The sequence below is a fragment of the Natrix helvetica genome, assembly GCF_964273705.1.
Source record: "Natrix helvetica genome assembly, chromosome: 5".
NCBI lineage: Eukaryota > Metazoa > Chordata > Lepidosauria > Squamata > Natricidae > Natrix > Natrix helvetica.
The window spans coordinates 144,332,560-144,352,686 of record NC_138551.1 but is presented as its reverse complement, the minus strand read 5'-3'; the positions used below and the strand labels follow the sequence as shown (position 1 = coordinate 144,352,686).

General features: G+C 49.0%; 1 protein-coding gene across 6 annotated transcripts in view; it reads right to left on the bottom strand.

Annotated features, from left to right (window-relative positions):
• Positions 1–20,127, bottom strand: part of RAP1GAP (RAP1 GTPase activating protein) — a 92,284-nt gene that overhangs the window by 53,299 nt on the left and 18,858 nt on the right. For 3 of the 6 annotated variants that reach the window (XM_081954627.1, XM_081954623.1, XM_081954622.1), the window contains exons 8-21: positions 18,122–18,225; positions 17,931–18,009; positions 15,866–15,919; positions 15,652–15,735; positions 15,030–15,130; positions 9,791–9,920; positions 9,540–9,695; positions 9,338–9,409; positions 7,755–7,841; positions 7,424–7,564; positions 7,040–7,171; positions 6,028–6,105; positions 1,058–1,167; positions 60–173 (exon numbers count right to left, since the gene is read on the bottom strand). In XM_081954627.1, the coding sequence (XP_081810753.1) occupies positions 60–173; positions 1,058–1,167; positions 6,028–6,105; positions 7,040–7,171; positions 7,424–7,564; positions 7,755–7,841; positions 9,338–9,409; positions 9,540–9,695; positions 9,791–9,920; positions 15,030–15,130; positions 15,652–15,735; positions 15,866–15,919; positions 17,931–18,009; positions 18,122–18,225 (1,442 nt within the window). The remainder of the gene's footprint in view (positions 1–59; positions 174–1,057; positions 1,168–6,027; positions 6,106–7,039; positions 7,172–7,423; positions 7,565–7,754; positions 7,842–9,337; positions 9,410–9,539; positions 9,696–9,790; positions 9,921–15,029; positions 15,131–15,651; positions 15,736–15,865; positions 15,920–17,930; positions 18,010–18,121; positions 18,226–20,127) is intronic. The other 3 variants (XM_081954626.1, XM_081954624.1, XM_081954625.1) reach the window with 3 other exon arrangements.

Genomic DNA, 20,127 nt, shown 5'->3' with positions numbered 1-20,127 from the left:
GTCCAAACTAAGGCCGGACTCAGCCAGGAGATGCCAGGGTGCCTTTGCCCAATGCCCACCTGTTCTTGGTGGTGGGCATCTCTGGCGAGCTCTGAGTGGAGGAGGCCTCGGACCGGGGCTCCTGGCCGGGGTGGCTGCCGTCTGGCGTCTTCACACTGTCCGTCGGGCTCTCCCTGTGGGATACACAGCCGGGGTTTCCTGATCAATGCTGGGGCAGAGGAAGGCTGGTGTGGGAGCAGGTCCTTCCCCAGCCTCAGAAAGTGTTGTGGCCCGCCAGCAGGTCTGGCAGCAGACTCAGACAGTGAGGAGGGTTGGGGAGGAACATGGGCCAGGCCTGGAGTCTGGGGAAGGCTGTGATGAGGGCTCTGTGTCGGAGGCAGAGAGGGGGCCAGGGCCGTCCGACAGTTATCAGCTGCCTTCGGAGTCGGAGATCAGTGGGGCAGAAGAACAGCTGGAGCCTGTTCCCAATGTGTGCATGTGCAGAGTTGCCAGATGAAGGGAACAGCTAAAGAACAGGGGCCGACTTGGGAGTAAAGCCACAGGTGGACAATGAATAGCCCCTCCCATAGGGAATAAAGAGGAGTGAAAGGGGAGTGGAGTTTGCAGGAGACAATGAGTTCAATTCCTTAGGGTGAAGATCTGTTCCTGACTTCTTGCCAAGTCATTGCTGCTACAGCATGGAGTTTGGAAGATATCGGCCTGGCAGCTCTCCAAGCCTAATCAAAGTCTATAGATGTGAAATCTCTTGAAAGACTGTTGGCCGGGACTTTGCTGGAGAGGAATTCCCTTTAACTTAAATAAAAGGGGTTTTATCGGGACGAGGAGTCGGCGTCGTGTTTTTGGGAAGCCTCGGTCAGAACAGAAAGGAACAACCTCTGTTGGGCCATGAAGGCAATGAATTTGAGTGGGCCTCAGTGACTTTGAGGATTCCCTCCGTTGTGGTTTAGTGCGCTTAGCGTGATGTACAATTGTGGCCTCCCAGGACGGCTCAAGAAATCCAGGGTGGGTGGAATATGGGGGTGGGGGGTGGGGGGCAACCCGCCTGCATCTTCCCCACCTTTTCTCCTGCACTTCCTGGATGTTCTCGATGCCGATGGCGCTGCTTCGGCGGGAACCAAACGGCCCCGATTTCTTTCGCGTTGGGCTCTTTCCGGGCACGATCAGGGACTGCAAGAGACGGGGAGAAGTGAGGTGGCATGAAGCAGAAAGATTGGAGAAGAGGGGGAAGCACTCCAGACAATTGGGAAGTGGGGGGGGGGGTCTCTGCCTTGGGAAACCCTGCTCCAGAGCTGACCAGCAGGCAAGCAAGCCGAGGGCGGAGGTCGTGACAAAGGCCACCCCCAACTCAAGAACAAGAAGCTGCGCTAACCACCGTTGTCTCAACCGTGTTTATTCCAAATATTCCAAATAACTTAAACATCTCCCTTGGGAACGGCACCGGCCTGGGGTCCCTGAATAGCTATGGGTGTTCTGGGCCAGACCCCACAGGGGCAATCCATCCAAATCTTTTTTAGGCCAACCTAAAAGTGCTTACGATGCCCCAGAACAGGATCTGCAAAACAGACAGCAGGACTGGGGCAAACCATACCTCCTCCCACCCCGAAATAATAATCCCGCTGCATCGTGGCAAGGTTTTAATGCTTTTCCTGGAGAGGATTCCCCGGTAGAAGGGGGAGGCAGGGTAGGGAGTGGGAGGGGGGAAACAGGGGTGAAATTCAGCAGGTTCTGACGCGGTTCTGGTTAACCAATAGCGGAATTTTTAGTAGTTCGGAGAACTGTCAAGTACCACCTCTGGCTAGCCCAAGAGTGCGGAGGGAATGGGGGATTTTGCAGTATCCTTCCCCTGGAGTGGGGAGGGAATGGAGATTTTGCAGTATCCTTCCCCTGGAGTAGGGAGGGAATGGGGATTTTGCAGTATCCTTTCCCTGGAGTGGGGAGGGAATGGGGATTTTGCAGTATCCTTCCCCTGGAGTGGGGAGGGAATGGGGATGTTGCAGTATCCTTCCCCTGGAGTGGGGAGGGAATGGGGATGTTGCAGTATCCTTCCCCTGGAGTAGGGAGGGAATGGGGATTTTGCAGTAACCTTTCTCCAGGAGTGGGGAGGGAATGGGGATTTTGCAGTATCCTTCCCCTGGAGTGGGGAGGGAATGGGGATGTTGCAGTATCCTTCCCCTGGAGTGGGGAGGGAATGGGGATGTTGCAGTATCCTTCCCCAGGAGTGGGGAGGGAATGGAGATGTTGCAGTATCCTTTCCCCAGGAGTTGGGAGGGAATGGGGATTTTGCAGTATCCTTTCTCCATGGAGTGGGGAGGGAATGGAGATTTTACAGTATCCTTTCCCCAGGAGTGGGGAGGGAATGGAGATTTTACAGTATCCTTTCCCCAGGAGTGGGGAGGGAATGGGGATGTTGCAGTATCCTTCCCCTGGAGTGGAGAGGGAATGGGGATTTTGCAGTATCCTTCCCCTGGAGTGAGGAGGGAATGGAGATGTTGCAGTATCCTTTCCCCAGGAGTGGGGAGGGAATGGAGATTTTACAGTATCCTTTCCCCAGGAGTGGGGAGGGAATGGGGATGTTGCAGTATCCTTCCCCTGGAGTGAGGAGGGAATGGAGATTTTACAGTATCCTTTCCCCAGGAGTGGGGAGGGAATGGAGATTTTACAGTATCCTTTCCCCAGGAGTGGGGAGGGAATGGGGATGTTGCAGTATCCTTCCCCTGGAGTGGAGAGGGAATGGAGATTTTGCAGTATCCTTCCCCTGGAGTGAGGAGGGAATGGAGATGTTGCAGTATCCTTTCCCCAGGAGTTGGGAGGGAATGGAGATTTTGCAGTATCCTTCCCCTGGAGTGGGGAGGGAATGGAGATTTTACAGTATCCTTTCCCCAGGAGTGGGGAGGGAATGGGGATGTTGCAGTATCCTTCCCCTGGAGTGGAGAGGGAATGGGGATTTTGCAGTATCCTTCCCCTGGAGTGAGGAGGGAATGGAGATGTTGCAGTATCCTTTCCCCAGGAGTGGGGAGGGAATGGGGATGTTGCAGTATCCTTCCCCTGGAGTGGGGAGGGAATGGGGATGTTGCAGTATCCTTCCCCAGGAGTGGGGAGGGAATGGGGATTTTGCAGTATCCTTCCCCTGGAGTGGGGTGGGAATGGGGATTTTGCAGTATCCTTCCCCAGAAGTGGGGAGGGAATGGAGATTTTGCAGTATCCTTCCCCAGGAGTGGGGAGGGAATGGAGATTTTGCAGTATCCTTCCCCTGGAGTGGGGAGGGAATGGAGATTTTACAGTATCCTTTCCCCAGGAGTGGGGAGGGAATGGAGATTTTACAGTATCCTTTCCCCAGGAGTGGGGAGGGAATGGGGATGTTGCAGTATCCTTCCCCTGGAGTGGAGAGGGAATGGGGATTTTGCAGTATCCTTCCCCTGGAGTGAGGAGGGAATGGAGATGTTGCAGTATCCTTTCCCCAGGAGTGGGGAGGGAATGGGGATGTTGCAGTATCCTTCCCCTGGAGTGGGGAGGGAATGGGGATTTTGCAGTATCCTTCCCCTGGAGTGAGGAGGGAATGGAGATGTTGCAGTATCCTTTCCCCAGGAGTGGGGAGGGAATGGGGATGTTGCAGTATCCTTCCCCTGGAGTGGGGAGGGAATGGGGATTTTGCAGTATCCTTCCCCTGGAGTGAGGAGGGAATGGAGATGTTGCAGTATCCTTTCCCCAGGAGTGGGGAGGGAATGGGGATTTTGCAGTATCCTTCCCCTGGAGTGAGGAGGGAATGGAGATGTTGCAGTATCCTTTCCCCAGGAGTGGGGAGGGAATGGGGATGTTGCAGTATCCTTCCCCTGGAGTGGGGAGGGAATGGGGATGTTGCAGTATCCTTCCCCAGGAGTGGGGAGGGAATGGGGATTTTGCAGTATCCTTCCCCTGGAGTGCGGAGGGAATGGAGATTTTGCAGTATCCTTCCCCAGGAGTGGGGAGGGAATGGGGATTTTGCAGTATCCTTTCTCCTGAAGTGGGGAGGGAATAGAGAGCCACCAAGCCACGCGCACAGAACCAGTAGTAAAAGAAAATTGAATTTCACCACTGAGGGGGGAGGTTTAGAAAAATGGAGGCGTGAGCCAGGAAATCCCCCCCCCCCCAATGGGATGAGTCTCTCTCTTCCTCCCAAGCCTCCATCTTTCTTTTTCTACAAACATTTTAAAAAAAAAACACCCTACAGCATGACAAGAAATCTCCAGGATCCCCAAAAGAGGTCTGGAAGACAAATCGAGCCATGGAGAGAGCAGGAGAAAAAGGACATGATTCTGAGGTGGGGGTGGGGGGTGGGGTGGGGGAACCTGACCCTCCCCACCCAGCAGGCTCCTCCATTTGCTACAAATGCATGTCTGGTTCATGCGTAAAGAAAGAAAGAAGCGTGCTGTCGAATCCTGAACCTTGCACGTTATGTTCTGTGTCTCCCAGGAGAGTTCGTCCCTCAACCGTATTTTCCAGCTGAGGACACAAGGCTCCCCATTAAAGATAAAGCTTCCCCTCTCACATATGTGCTAGTCGCTCCAGACTCTAGGGGGCGGTGCTCATCTCCGTTTCAAACCCGAAGAGCCAGCGCTGTCCGGAGACGTCTCCGTGGTCAGGTAGCCGGCATGACTCAGCTCCCGAAGGCGCACGGAACGCTGTTCCCTTCCCAACAAAGGGGGTTCCTGTTTTTCTACTTGCATTTTTTAAAATGTGCTTTCCAACTGCTAGGCTGGCAGACGTTGGGACAAGTCACGGGAGCTCCCTCCGTTACGCGGCGCGGGGGATTCGAACCGCCGAACTGCTGAACCTCTCTGATGGACAAGCTCAGCGTCTTAGCCGCTGAGCTACCGCGTCCTAGGCTGCCCATTGCAGAGGGATAAACGGGAGACCTTGAAACTATCTGAAAAGATGGGAGACCCAGCTTGGCTGGCTGGGCGGGGAGGTGGGAGGGGACTTCAAGGGTTCAGAAATAATCAACCCCCCCTCTAACAGACCCACAACCCCCTCGGTTCGTGCATGCAACTGAGGTATGACGTAAAAGGGGTCAATAGCAAAGGCCTCTCTTTTGAAATGAGTCTCTAACTGTCTTCTATTCCTGTTTCCTTGGGATGCCAGCTTAACCAGAGGTGCTGGGGAGGGAGGAGGGTCCAAGACCCCTGGAGGACTGTGGGGGATGGGGAGAAAGAAAGGCTAAAAGGACAAACAAGCCCAGAGGGTCCACTACTTCCTTTCAAATGCAAACGGTTGTAATCATCTCGCAAAGCAAACTGGCAGAAGGAAAGGCCTTAACAAGCAATTTCCCAGGCTTAGGAAAGATGCCCCCCCCCCCACCCCTCAGCGGGAGACGAGAGGGGTGTGGGGCATGCAATAGGGCAGGAAAGGGGATGGGAAGGAAAGAGTAAGAAAAAGAAGAAAGAAAGAGAGAGAGAGAGAGAGAAAGAAAGAAGAGAGAGAAAAGGAAAGAAGAGAGAGCGAGAAGAGAGAGAAAGAAGAGAGAGAGAGAAAGAAGAAAGAGAGAGAAAAGGAAAGAAGAGAGAGCGAGAAGAGAGAGAAAGAAGAGAGAGAGAGAAAGAAGACAGAGAGAGAAAAGAGAGAGAGAGAGAAGAAAGAGAGAGGGAGAGGGAGAGAGGGGGGAGAGAGAAAGAAAGAAGAGAGACAGAGAGAGAAAGAGAAGAAAGAAAGAGAGAAAGGAGACAGAGAGAGAAAGGAAGAAGACAGAGACAGAGAGAGAAAAAGAAGAGAGAAAGAGAGAAAGAAAGGAGACAGAAAGAGAAAGAGAGAGAAAAAGAGGGACAGAAGACAAAGAGAGAGAGAGAGAGAAAGGAAGAAGAGAGACAGAGAGACAGAGAGAGAAAAAGAAGAGAAAGAAAGAAGGGAGACGGAAAGAGAGAGAGAGAAAAAGAAGAAAGAAAAAGAGAGAGAGAAAGAAGAGAGAGAAAAAACAGAGGAGAGAGAGAGACAGAGAGAAAGAGAGAAAGAGAGAGAGAGAGAGAGAAAGAAAGAATGAGGAAAAAGTTCAGCCACCTCTTCAATGGTTCCTATGCCTATCGCGCTGCCTCGACGTCCGTATCTACTTGACGTTTTTCCGGGCACAAGCAATGACTGGCAAGCAGGCAGAGCATGAAAAAGGGGAGGGGTGAAGAGGACAGAGGGGGGAGAAAGGGGGGAGGACAAAGGAGGAGGAAGGGAGGGAGAGAGAGAGAGAGAAAGAAAAAGAAGTCATGCGAACAAAATGACGCTCAGTCATTATCCACCAAGGGCCCAACCTCCCCTGAAAGGGCCAAGGCAGCCAGCGGGCATGGAGAGGGCATGAGAAGGCAGAGGAAGCTGCTGGGGCTGTGCCTGGGATGTGATGGGGGTTGGAGGGGAGGGAGAAGCTGGGGTTGGGCAGCGGAAGCGATGCCCAAGACGAGGGCCTGGAATTCCTGGGACTCTGCCACGCTCGCTGCCCCCTCTTGTTACAGCAACCCAGACGTTCCCTGGCATCCACCTGATGCCCTCCACCCCAGAAATCCTCCAGCCTGGGGGAGAAGGAGGAAGCAGGGGAGGCCGGGAGACGGCCCCCTTCATAAGTTCCTGCCAGCGACGGTGAGGGAGAGAACCTGGGGATGCCCAATGCCCGTCAGCCATCAGAAAGGGCACGTGGGGACCTGCTTCCAGCAAGGCAAGGAGGGCTTCAGCCCATAAGACCACCACCCCTCCCTTCCAAGCCCTGCCCAAGCAAGGGTCCCGCCCACCCCTCTAGGCAGCCAACTCTTTGCCCATCGGCCAAGGCTCCTATGCAGGGCCAAGGCTGCCACCCAGTGGCCACTCTGGGGCACTGCATACCAAACAGGGAAGAACAGGGGGAGATGTGGGCCGTCTGCTGAACCCTCCATCCTCCCCTGCCCACCCTGCCAATATCCAACGCCATCCCCATTGGGGCGGCGATCCAAGCAAAGACTAAGGCTACCCCAGGAGGCGCTGAAGGATTTGGGGGGCTGTGAAGGGGAGTGGGGGAAAGCGGGCACTGAAGGCAGAGGGGGGGGGCACTCACTAGGCCCGTGGCTTTGCCGATGTCAGGGCTTTGGTGACCAAAGCTGCCGCTGTGGCTGATGGTGACGGTGTTCTGTCTCTTGCTGCTGAGACCCATGGCGTCCATCGACTGGCTGCGGCTGCGAATCACCCGCTGGAAGGGAAGGCCGGCCCACCCTGAGTCACCCTTCGCCCCACCCCGGGCTCTCCCCCACCCACCTTGCCCCTCCAAGTAGGGACTTAGATGGCGGACCAGTCCGGCTCCCACTGCCTGCGAAGAGGGCAAAGGGAGGTAGGCCAGGGAAGGAGCGAAGGGCTGAGGAGGGGCTGCCGAAGGCGGTGGGAGATCAAGGCACGAACCCACAGGATGACCCAAAGCATCTCCGGCCGCGCTGCCCTCCCTCACCTTGAACGATTCGAAGAAGCTGCTGCTGCCTCCCCCGCCGTTCTCCATCTTGTCCTCCTCAGCCCCCAGACCCATCATGGACTGGCTGTTGAGGTGCAGCTCCTCGTAGAGGGTCTCCAGCAGAGCCGCCCGGGTGCGCTCCTGTCACGAGAAGGGAAACCACCCACCACCCCGTTGAGCCGGCTGCAGAGGCCGTAGGAGGATCAACAAGCTGGGTAAGGGGGGAGGCATGGAGGAGGTACTGGGACACCCACCCACTCGTCCACTTGCAGAAGAGCCAGCCAGAGAGGCTCCTCTCCCGCCCCCCCCCCCCAATTTCCTGGAAACTCACTTCTAGTTTGGCAAACTTCTCTGCTTTGTAGCAGGCGTATTCGGCGTTGATCAGCTTGGTCAAAAGGAAGGCCTGGAAGTCCGGCCCCTGCAGGGAGAGTAGCGGGGGGAGTGTTTTAAAGGGTTGGTTTGGCTGGGCGAACACCCGCCCCCTCCCGGCTAAGATTTAGCAATAGCCCGTAGACTTATATACCGTTTCACAGTGTTTTTACAGCCCTCTCTAAGCGGTTGACAGAGTCAGCCTCTTGCCCCCCAACAATCTGGGTCCTCGTTTTACCCACCCCGGAAGGATGGAAGGCTGAGCCAACCTTGAGCCGGTCGGGATCGAACTGCTGGCAGTCAGCAGAGTTAGCCTGCAATGCTGCATTCTAGCCACTATGGCCCAGGGCTCTTAATAGGAATAACACTTGGACTTATATACCGCTTCACAGTGCTTTACAGCCCTCTCTAAGTGGTTGACAGCCTCTTGCCCCTAACAATTTGGGTCCTCATTTTACCCACCTTGGAAAGATGGAAGACTGAGCCAACCTGGAGCCCAATCAGGATCGAACTGCTGGCAGTCGGCAGAATTAGCCTGCAATACTGCATTCTAGCCACTGTGGCCCTATGGCTCTTAATAGCAATAGCACTGAGACTTATATACCGCTTCAGAGTGCTTCACAGCCCTCTCTAAGCGGTTTACAGAGTCAGCCTCTTGTCCCCCAACAACCTGGGTCCTCGTTTTACCCACCTCGGAAGGACGGAAGGCTGAGTCAACCTTGAGCCTGGCGAGATTCGAACCGCTCAACTGCAGCAAGCAGTCAGCTGAAGTAACTCTGTAGCACTGCGCCACCTCGGCTCTTTAGCCCAGGATTCTGCCTGTCGCATGAGGCCAGCGCCTGACTGTCCTGTGGCAGCCCCCAGACCCAGCTGGGGAGCATTGCCTGCCCACCCAGAGGGAGGGATATTGCACGGTGCTGCAGCCTGCCCACCTTGGATGCCCACAAGAGGAGACCCCCAAAATAAAATAAAAAGTTAAAAAAATATGATGGAGCTACAAAAACAGAAATGGAGCCCGACAGAAAACGAGGACTCGGCAAATCAAATAAAATCGGCACAAGACAACTTTTTTGAAAATGCAAACAAATAGATTTAAGATGCTGTAATGAATTGTTATATGTAATATAAATGAATCCAATGCCTAGAATATCTCGCTTAAAACGAAGGAATAATAGTTATAGTCAAATAAATGATGTACAATGATAATAATGTAGACATATATATTTGATTGGATAATTATGTGATAATAAGGATGCACAAAAACCGTGTAACCAATCGACACACTGTATGTAATTGAAGATGGTTTTATGTTTTGTTTGTTGATGTCTGTCTAAAAATAAAAACTTTTTTATACATAAGAAAGAAAATGCAAATAAACCAGGACCGTTGGCTGGCTTACAAGATGAAAAAGGAAAGAGAAAAAAAAAGGATAAGTCAATTGGCAGATGAAGAAGGGTATATACAACATTTAAAATGAAAAAAAAGAGAGAAAAATAATTGAAAACATCTACAATAAGTTGTATCAACAAGAGGAGACGCACTCACCTTCTGGAAAACGGCTGGGTTGGGCAGCGGTGGCCCGAAAAAGGGGACGTCGTCCCGGGCAGTGACCGAGACCTAAAGGGGACAGGGCGAGGCTCTGGCATTGGCACTAGGGGGCTGCTCCCTCGCGGCCCGACCTGGGGACCTCATTGAGCGGCTCCCTCCTCCCCACCCAGCCCTGCCTCCTGCAATCTGCCCGGGTCACCTTGTAGAGGGTCTTATCCGAACAGGCATTCTCGGCCTGCACTACCACGTAGGCGTGGAGGAAATTGGAGGCGATCATATCCGGCACGAAGGGAGTGTTCTCGTCCTGGAAGACGATGGCCACGATGTCGTTGCCGATGTGGCGCTTCCGCTGGAGCTGGGGGGAGGGCGGGAGAGGCGGGGGAGAAGAGGGTCAGCCTCACCGGCTATTCTGTGGCGTGGAGGCGAGGAAGGAGGTTCCCTCCCCCTTACCTGCTGCGCATCCCCTTCGGTGTAGGGCAGCTTGGTGGAGACGTGGAACATGATCTCGTTGTTTCGAAAGTTGCAGTAGACGGACTCGGTCCCCGTCTGGCCGTGGGTCACGTCCAGGCCGCCCCGGAACCTGTGCAGGCCCCAGAGTTTTAGTTTTAGTTTTAGTTTCAGTTGTAGGTTTAGTTTTTTGTTTTGGTTTTGGCTTAGGTTTTAGTTTTTAGTTTTGTTTTTAGTTTTGGTTTTAGTTTGGGGTTTGGGTTTGGTTTAGTTTTTAGTTTTGGGTTTGGTTTAGTTTTAGTTTTAGTTTTGGGTTTGGTTTAGTTTTTAGCTTTTAGCTTTTAGTTTTGTTTTTAGTTTTAGTTTTAGTTTTAGTTTTAGTTTTGGGTTTGGTTTAGTTTTTAGCTTTTAGCTTTTAGCTTTTAGTTTTGTTTTTAGTTTTAGTTTTAGTTTTAGTTTTAGTTTTGGGTTTGGTTTAGTTTTTAGCTTTTAGTTTTTAGCTTTTAGCTTTTAGTTTTAGTTTTGGGTTTGGTTTAGTTTTTAGTTTTGGGTTTGGTTTAGTTTTAGTTTTAGTTTGGGGTTTGGTTTGGTTTTTAGCTTTTAGCTTTTAGCTTTTAGCTTTTAGCTTTTAGCTTTTAGTTTTGTTTTTAGTTTTAGCTTTAGTTTTAGTTTTAGTTTTAGTTTTGTTTTTAGTTTTGGGTTTGGTTTAGTTTTAGTTTTAGTTTGGGGTTTGGTTTAGTTTTTAGTTTTTAGCTTTTAGCTTTTAGCTTTTAGCTTTTGTTTTTGTTTTTAGTTTTAGTTTTGGGTTTTGGGTTTTGGGTTTGGTTTAGTTTTTAGTTTTAGTTTGGGGTTTGGTTTATTTTGGGTTTGGGTTTGGTTCAGTTTTTAGTTGTTGTTTTTGTTTAGTTGTAGTTGCAGTTTAGTTTAGTTTTAGTTTACTATATACTTCACTTTATTGTCACTGCACCTCGTACAACAAGATTAAATGCCACCTTCAGTGTACATTATAACTGTACAAATAAATGAATGAATAAAATGAAATATGGGGGGATTTTATAAAATCAGCGTTGTTGGAAGGCAAAGGGAATAAACCTACGCAAGAATATCTGTTGTTTTTTTGGGGGGGGGAGGAGGGATAAGGGCACAATTGGAATATATTGCGTATCTGCACTGTAATATGTGGTTTTTTTCCCTTTTCCTTTGGTCTTTCTTTTTTTGTATTCAGTTGTATATGTACTGTTTGTATTATTTGTGTGTGTATGTATGTGTGTGTGTGTATATATATATATATATGTTGTATTTGTACTGATAAATAAATGCAGACCATGCCTACATGGTCTTCTGTGATAAGCCGAAGGACAGAAAGAGGGAGTAGTGACCTTCCTCCCATATTTAGGCATACCAGGGGTTGTAACACAAATACATATGTATGTATGTATGTATGTATGTATGTATGTATGTATGTATGTATGTCTTTGGTTGTTCGGGTTTTCTCCCGCGTAGAATTGGAAGTATCTTCACGACGTTTCGATTAAGTCTCATTCATCATCTTCAGGCTGGTGCTTCTGGCTTGGTGCTTCCGGCTTGGTGCTTCCAGGAGCAATGTGAGATCTCAGCCGGTTCCTCCTTTTAACTGCCAGTGGGGGTTTGTGCTGATTGGGTGGGAGCTTGGCTGCATTCTGATTGGGTGGAGGTGTATTCTGATTGGTAGGGGGCTTGGCTGTGCTCTGATTGGATGGGGGCGTGTTCTGTTTGGGTGGGGGCCTGGTTGTGCTTGTGTTAGTCTGAGTTGCAGAGGGATTTGAGCTGGTGAGCTGCTTTACTGTTGTTTGGCTTCGCGTTTGTGGTCGTGCCACATCTCCGTGGTGGGCATCAGTTTGCTTAATGTATGGATCGGAGGGGTTTAAAGTGGCTAATAATGCAGCTGTGGTCTGGCTTCTGGTTTGTGGTCCGGCTTCTGGTTTGTGGTCATTATCGGTGTGGGGTTTGGGCTTGCTTTTTGCGTGGATGTGTGATAGAGACATCCTGTGTGGTTTTCGTGAGTGTGGGTCTGGTATCATTCTTTGTGTTAGGGACTCATTTGTCAGTGAGGGCGGGTTTCCAAATGGCTGGTAGGCGGGAGGTATCATCTCGTTTATTCATGCTGTGTGGTCGTTTTTCTATCTCAATAGCTTCTCTGATTATTCTGTTGTTAAAGTGTTCAATTTTGGCAATAGTTCTGGTCTTTTTAAAGTCTGTATCATGTCCTGTGGCTTTGAGGTGTTGGACCAGGGAAGAAGTTGGTTCCTCCTTTCTGACTGAGTTTTTGTCTTCTTCAATGCATGCCTTTATTCTTCTGTTGGTTTGTCCGATGTATGTGGTGGTGCAGGTGGTGCATGGGATTTCATATACTCCTTGATTTTCTAACTCTATTTTGTCTTTGGGAGCCCAAACCCACACCGATAATGACCACAAACCAGAAGCCGGACCACAAACCAGAAGCCAGACCACAGCTGTATTATTAGCCACTTTAAACCCCTCCGATCCATACATTAAGCAAACTGATGCCCACCACGGAGATGTGGCACGACCACAAACGCGAAGCCAAACAACAGTAAAGCAGCTCACCAGCTCAAATCCCTCTGCAACTCAGACTAACACAAGCACAACCAGGCCCCCACCCAAACAGAACACGCCCCCATCCAATCAGAGCACAGCCAAGCCCCCTACCAATCAGAATACACCTCCACCCAATCAGAATGCAGCCAAGCTCCCACCCAATCAGCACAAACCCCCACTGGCAGTTAAAAGGAGGAACCGGCTGAGATCTCACATTGCTCCTGGAAGCACCAAGCCGGAAGCACCAGCCTGAAGATGATGAATGAGACTTCATCGAAACGTCGTGAAGATACTTCACGACAATTCTACGCGGGAGAAAACCCGAACAACCAAAGACATACATACAAACACCTGCGAAAACCTCAGAAAACACATATATATATATAAATAAAAACCCAAAGACACTTCCTTCGCATGCTATATAATCGAAACTGAAAACCCCTGATATTACATTAATATTGCACTATACCGCAGAATTCAATATAGTTACTGCCATTATATAGTTAGAAACTGTTTTTCAATCTATTTGTCCTTGTTTTTATTGTCCTGTACCGGCTGCCAGATGGTCATAATAGTTTTTTTTAAAAAAGGGATGCCCAGGATGAGATGGATCTTTAAGGATGTTTTGAGCTTTCTTAAGGCAGCGGGAGCTATCGAGCTCTTCCAAAGAGGGGAGAGGGGCAACCCATGATCCTCTGGGCAATGACATTGACCCTCTGGAGCACTGTCCTATCTGTCACTGCGCAATTGGCAAACTATAAACAGGGGCAGTAAGTTAAAATACTCTCTATGGTGCAGCGGTAGAAGGTCACCAGCCGTTTTTCGTTAATTTGTTGTTTCCCGAGATGTCTCAGGTAGTATAATTTCTGCTGGGCCCTTTTGACCTGGGCTGCAATGTGAGTGTCTCAGGTCAGGTCCTCTTTTTATGACGACACCCAGAAACTTAAAACTGGCCATTTGCTCCGCTTGGTCTCCATTGATAAGCAAGGGCTGAATGTCTGATCTATGCTTTCTGTAGTCCGCTATAAGCTCCTTGGTCTTTTGGTGTTAAGGACCAAGTTACTGTCTCCACACCACGAAAGCAAAAATAAAAATAAAAAAATTGTTTAGACAAATCAGCTAAATGTTGGAAAGGCCACTAGACATTGGGTTCGTACTATCATATGTGGTGGACCTGCGCAGAAGCAAAAAAATATTGGCCTAAAATACATATGTGGCTGGAAAAGATGATACAACAATATATTGCCTTAAAACCTGAAATATTTTTGCTGGGGATTTTACCAGAAAATCATAGTAAAGATAATGTATATTTGATTATTCATTTTATAACAGCAACTAGGATTGTATTTGCACCAAATTTGAAAAGCGAAGAGATTCCTACAGAGGAGAAGGTGATTAGGAAAATATTAGAATGTTCAGAAATGAACAGATTGACACTGGCAATCAAAGAACAAGAACAAGCTGATTATTTCACAATTTGGGAATCTTTTTACCCGTGGTTAGAGAATAGACATAAGAATTAATAATAAAAGAAGTTATCTAAAGTATAGAAAATAAACACAAAACGGCGGAATGAACAAGTGGGGGGGAAATGTAAGATAGATTGTATATAAAATAGTACGGAATAAGAAATATAAGAGAAATATATGTACATAGAAGGATATGAGATGTATTGTATGGAATTAATAAGAGTAGATGAAAAATACGTAAAAATGGACGGATAGATAGATAGATATAGATATAGATAGATAGATAGATAGATAGATAGATAGATAGATAGATATAAATAGAGATAGATAGATAGATAGATAGATAGAGATAGATAGATAGAGATAGATAGATAAATAGAGATAGATAGATAGAGATAGAGATAGATAGAGATAGATAGAGACAGAGATAGATGATAGATAGATAGATAGATAGATAGATAGATAGATAGATAGATAGAGACAGAGATAGATAGATAGATAGATAGATAGATAGATAGATAGATAGATAGATAGAGATAGATAGATAGATAGAGATATAATATAAAGGTGTATGTGTATGGATAGAAGGAGTATAATAGATATGTAAAGATGTAGAAATGTGGCAAAGATGATAAGTATGTTTATTAAAAAATTAAAATAAAATAAAGTATAGAAAATGCATTAGCATTTAATATAATTAACAGAGTTAAATAAATTACAGTGGGGCTGTTATAATATTAGATACTTAAGGTATTGGAAAATTAAGCCAAGATAGGATTAAATAATGAATAAGATTGTATATTTTAAGGTTGGCACAAAATATTTGTACCCAGATGACACACTGGTTAATGGAAAATGGATTGTTTATATATGTATATAACATGTATGTATGTATGTATGTATGTATGTATGTATGTATAGTATGTATGTATGTATGTATGTATGTATGTATGTATGTATGTTTTCATAGATTTTCATGGGTACAGGTATGCAGGTCTTGGTGTATTTGGGTCTTTTCCAGTGTAAGATTGAGAATATCTTGGCGAGGTCCCACTTATATACAGTATATATAAAAATAAAAGAAAGCCTCCCTGGGGGATTTGCTGTGGGGGGAGGGAGCAGCTACACACACACACATACACACACACACACACTGCCCCCTCTGCCACACTCACCCTTTGAAATCCTGCAGCTGCACCTTCTCGCCCAAAAACTCAAGGAATTCCAGAAAGGCCGGGCTCTCCTCCATGTTGCTGAATAGCTCCTCTTCCGACGTCTGCAGGGAAGGAGTGGGGAGGGGGGCGGTGGCATGCCCAGGCAGCCGAGGGTGGGGGGGCACAGGGGGAGGTCTGGCTCAGGCTCAAAGGTTGCCTCTGCCCACAGCAAGCATCCTGCCGGATCTCCGGAGGTATGCGGCAACGCAGGGCACCCCGTCTAGCCGAGGCCAGCTGCATCGCGGACGGGAGCGGGGTGGGGGGAGGGAAAGGAAGGGCAGACACCCTCCCCAGCTGGAGGCCGCAGATGGCACTGCCTCCCTGGCACACAAGCAGCTGAAGCCTTTTGGTGAAGAAGCGATGGGAGGGAGGAGGACGTTGGCATCTCTTATTTGGCAAGCTTTTCCCCTCAACGGCCCAGCTGGAAGGGCAGCCGCGCTTCAAGAGAAACCACAGGGGGGGGGTTCTCTGCACTGTGCCCGGACCCCCCCCCAATCTCTATTCCCTTCCCCCCATCCTGGCCAAAGGCTCCTCGCCCTGACAGCCTCACCTGCTCCCTCCGGCTACAAGGCGCAGAACTCACCTGGCCCAATTTCTGGTAAATCACCCCAAATTTGAAGTTATTGCTGATGACGTGTTCGTCGAAGGTGACGATCAAGCGGGAGGCCTGGGGAGGGGGGCAAAGCAGAGGCGGGGGGGGGGGTTTCTGGAGAGACCGGGAGGGGCTTGGGCGGTGGGGAAGGGGCTTTTCCATCAGGACATTCCCCCCTCCCTCCAAGTTCAATTCACGCTCTTACCTTGGGATACAGGACGGGGTAGAAACGGTCCAAGTTCACATCTTCACAGACCAGCTGCAGGGGGGGGGGCAAGGAGGGAAGTGGCCGTGTGAATACACACCTGACCCCCCTCCCCCTTCTACACAGGGGGGGGAGATCATCTCCCCCAAAAAAACCCCTCTCCTTTAAGTTTTTCTTTTTCTTTTCCCATTCAAGGTTTTTTTAAAACAAAAATACAAATTATATATATTATAGAAAGCAAGAATTGTCCCGAGTCTTTTATTTTACATCCTCTCAATTACATAGTCCTTTTTTACATCACAGTTTCGTTTTCACTTTCCACCAAATGATTATCTCCCATTATTTTTCTATCTTTATAGTTATTTTTTTCTTAAGACATAAATAATATGCTCTAACACTGGAAGTCTTTAAGAAGATGTTGGATAACCATTTGTCTGAAGTGGCGTAGGGTTTCCTGCCTAAGCAGGGGGTTGGACTAGAAGACCTCCAAGGTCCCTTCCAACTCTGTTATTCTATCCTATCCTATTCTATTCTATTCATTCCATCCCATATTTTCTATTCTATTCCATTACATTCCATATTTTATATTCTATTCTATTCTATTCTATTCCATTCCATTCCATTCCATATTTCTATTCCATTCCTTTCCATTCCCTATTTTCTATTGTATTCTATTCTATTGTATTCTATTCCATTCCATTCCATATTTCCTATTCTATTCTATTCCATTCCATATTTTATATTCTATTCTATTCCATTCCATTCCACTCCATATTTTATATTCTACTCTATTCCATTCCATTCCATATTTTATATTCTATTCTATTCTATTCTATTCTATTCCATTCCATTCCATTCCATTCCATTCCATTCCATATTTTCCATTCCATATTTTCTATTCCATTCCTTTCCAATCCCTATTTTCTATTCTATTCTATTCTATTCTATTCTATTCTATTCTATTCTATTCTATTATCTTTAATTGCCTCTTCAAAGTTACACCAAATTTTACGTTCTTATTTTCTCCATTGGTATATTTTGCTATAAACAGCATGCATCCTCTAATTTAATTTAAGCACAGAGAGCATTTCTTTCAAAATTTTTCTACCATTCACAATCTACGATCATTTCTTTATTTCTTAATTAGTTACGTAACAATAACAATCTTACTACTGTTCTCTTTAGTCTACTAATATAACTCCCCCCCCCTCTTTCTTCCTTTTTGAACCGATTTCTCTCGGGCTCCCTAAAATCCCAGTTTCAATTCTTTTCTTTCTTTTCCCAGTTTCCCCTCACTTCTTCTTTTTCTTTCTCCTATTTTTGTGGCAATTATATCTTTTCTCTCCTTGAGTTTTTTGTGACCGGCACGCCCAGGGGTGGGCTCCGGCTGCTGCTACTGCCGGTTTGCTTCTCACACCCGCTTGATGCGCGCAATGCACACATGTGCAGTACAAAAAAACCCTGCGCATGCGCAGAAGCAAAAAACAAGGTGGCGGCACCTAGGGCGCTGCCGATAGAACCGGTTTGGGGGCGTGGCAGGCTGAATTACTACCTACTCCGGTCCGAATTGGTAGGAACCCACCTCTCTTTCACACCTCCCTCTGCCCTCGCACCCTCCTCTGCGGCAACCTCACACGGCAATCTGCAGCGAACGTCGCTGGGGTCAGCTGCCGGGAGGAAGCGCCAAACCCGTGGCTGAGCTGGTTCTCTTATGGGAAAAGAGAAAGGGGCAGTGGTGGGTTACAAACGGTACGCCCTGGTACGGGCATCCTGGTGCCTGCCGGGAGCACCGGGTACCGTTCCGGTACGGTGCTCCGGAGGGCCCACCCGCCCACCCGCACTCTTTACTGGTATTTGAGCTCTTTGGCGCTTCCACGCATGAGCACAGAGCATACTCCGCCGAGCAGATGGAGCGTCATGGAGGCATCGTGGAGTGTCGCAGGCGGTAAGTACGCACGCCGGGCCCCGTTGCACCGTACCGATTGCACCGGGATCCAGAACCCACCACTGGAAATGGGTGACCCCCACCCGAAGGCCTCCCAGCCCAGCCCTGCCCAGAACTTGCCTTGGCCATCTGGATCACGTTGGGGAATTCGGTCAGGCAGGAAATGGGGATGACGTCGTGATAGGACCGGCTCTTGGTGCTGCGACGGAGGGGGGAGGGGAGGAAGAGGAGAGTCAGGGCCAAGCGGCCAGGGAGGGGGGGAGAGAGAAAGGGGGGCCACCCCCACCCCCAGGAGGTACCCCTGCTCTTACCGCAGGAGCAGGCGCAGATGCTCCTGGTCCCCAATCACGTCGTACTTGAGCGAGAAAACCAGGTGTCCCAGGGCCGCGTCCACCGAATAGTAATTGAAATGTTCCTGACCAGACACAAACAAGATGATCAAGATCTACTGCTCCTGACCTTGGAGGGCCCGCGACGTGACGGCCGCAGAAAGCATCGCATCGGACCAATTCCAGTTTGACAACTACTTTGAATGAGGTATTCTCCCAAGAAAACCTCCCTGCCCCTCAGTTCCACCAGATTGGGCCGTACCCACCCCAGCCAGCGGTGGGTTGCTCCCGGCATTACTGCCGGCTCAGTGTGCACAAAACATTTGCACGCGTGGATGCGTATTTGCACAAAAATAGGTCAGTGCATGCACAAAATGTTTAAAAATGGGGGGGGGGGAATTAAATTTGGGCAATTACAATTGCTTCGCGCATCCACTGAACCAAAAATAAAAATGGCGGCCCTGTAGGAGAACCAGTTCGAGGGCGTGGCAGGCCTAGGTTGCTGCCAGTTCTTAGGGACCCAGGCCACCAAATCACTACCGGTTCGGCTCAACTGGGCCAAACTGGTAGGATCCCACCTCTGACCCCAGCTGGGGAGAGCAATGGGACCCCCCCCCACACACACATACAATTCACCCTTCCTGCTTTCATCTCTCTGCAAGGCCTCCTTTCTGAGGAAGGGGATTGAGTTGGGGTCCCTCTGCCCCCCCTCCCAGTGCTGCATTCCTTGGAAGGGCAGGGCAAGAGGAGAAAAGGGGTTCACCCAGCCCTGCCCAAACAGCTGGGGCAAAGGGCACAGCCCATTCCTGATAATCGCAGCTGCCCCACCCAGTAGGCACACAGGTGGCAGAGGGCAACTCCTCCGGACAGGGGAGGGGTGAAAGAATCCACACACTGGGAGAAGGGGTGGGGGTGGGGGGGAAATAGGAAAGTATTAAAATACAAGTATACAAATTTAAAAAGACGGCACAAGTGGATTTAATACTGGGAAGTAAAAGGTTACAGAGAAAATTATTTTTTTTAAGTAAATATCAAGTTGGGATCGCTGAAACGCCACCCCGAGAACCCATCAGAGAAGGAAAATGAGCAAAGGGAACAACGGAAAGGGGGGGGGGAGGAAGGAAAGGAAGGAAGAAGGAAGAGTAGGAGAGAGGGTAAGAAGGAGGAGAAGAGAGGAGGAGTGGGGGAAAGAGAGGGGAAGAAGAAAAGAGGAGGGAAAGGAAGGAAGGAGAAGTAAGAGTAGGAGAGAGGGGAAGGAGGAGGAGAAGAGAGGAGGAGTGGGGGAAAGAGAGGGGAAGAAGAAATGAGGAGGGAAAGGAAGAAAGGGTAAAGCAGAGGAAAGAAGGAAGGAAGGAAAGAAGGAAGGAAGGAAAGAAGGAAGGAAGGAAAGAAGAAGTAAGAGTAGGAGAGGGTAAGAAAGAGGAGAAGAGAGGAGGAGTGGGGGAAAGAGAGGGAAGTAGAAAAGAGGAGGGAAAGGAAGGAAGGAAGGAAGGAAGGAAGGAAGGAAGGAGAAGTAAGAGTAGGAGCGAGGGGAAGGAGGAGGAGAAGAGAGGAGGAGTGGGAGAAAGAGAGGGGAAGGAGAAAAGAGGAGGGAAAGGAAGAAAGGGTAAAGCAGAGGAAGGAAGGAAGGAAGGAAGGAAGGAAGGAAGGAAGAAGGAAGAGTAGGAGAGAGGGTAAGAAAGATGAGAAGAGAGGAGTGGGGGAAAGAGAGGGGAAGAAGAAGTGAGGAGGGAAAGGAAGGAAGGAAGGGTAAAGCAGAGGAAGGAAGGAAGGAAGGAAGGAAGGAAGGAAGGAAGGAAGGAAGAAGGAAGAGTAGGAGAGAGGGGAAGAAGGAGAAGAGAGGAGGAGTGGGGAAAAGAGAGGGGAAGAAGAAAAGAGGAGGAAAGAAGAAGGCAGAGAAGGAAGGTTGAGAAGACGGAAGGAGCAAAGTTGTTGCAGAATAAAATGGAGACAGGTGGGGGCAAGAAAGTGACCCAAACTGTATTTTG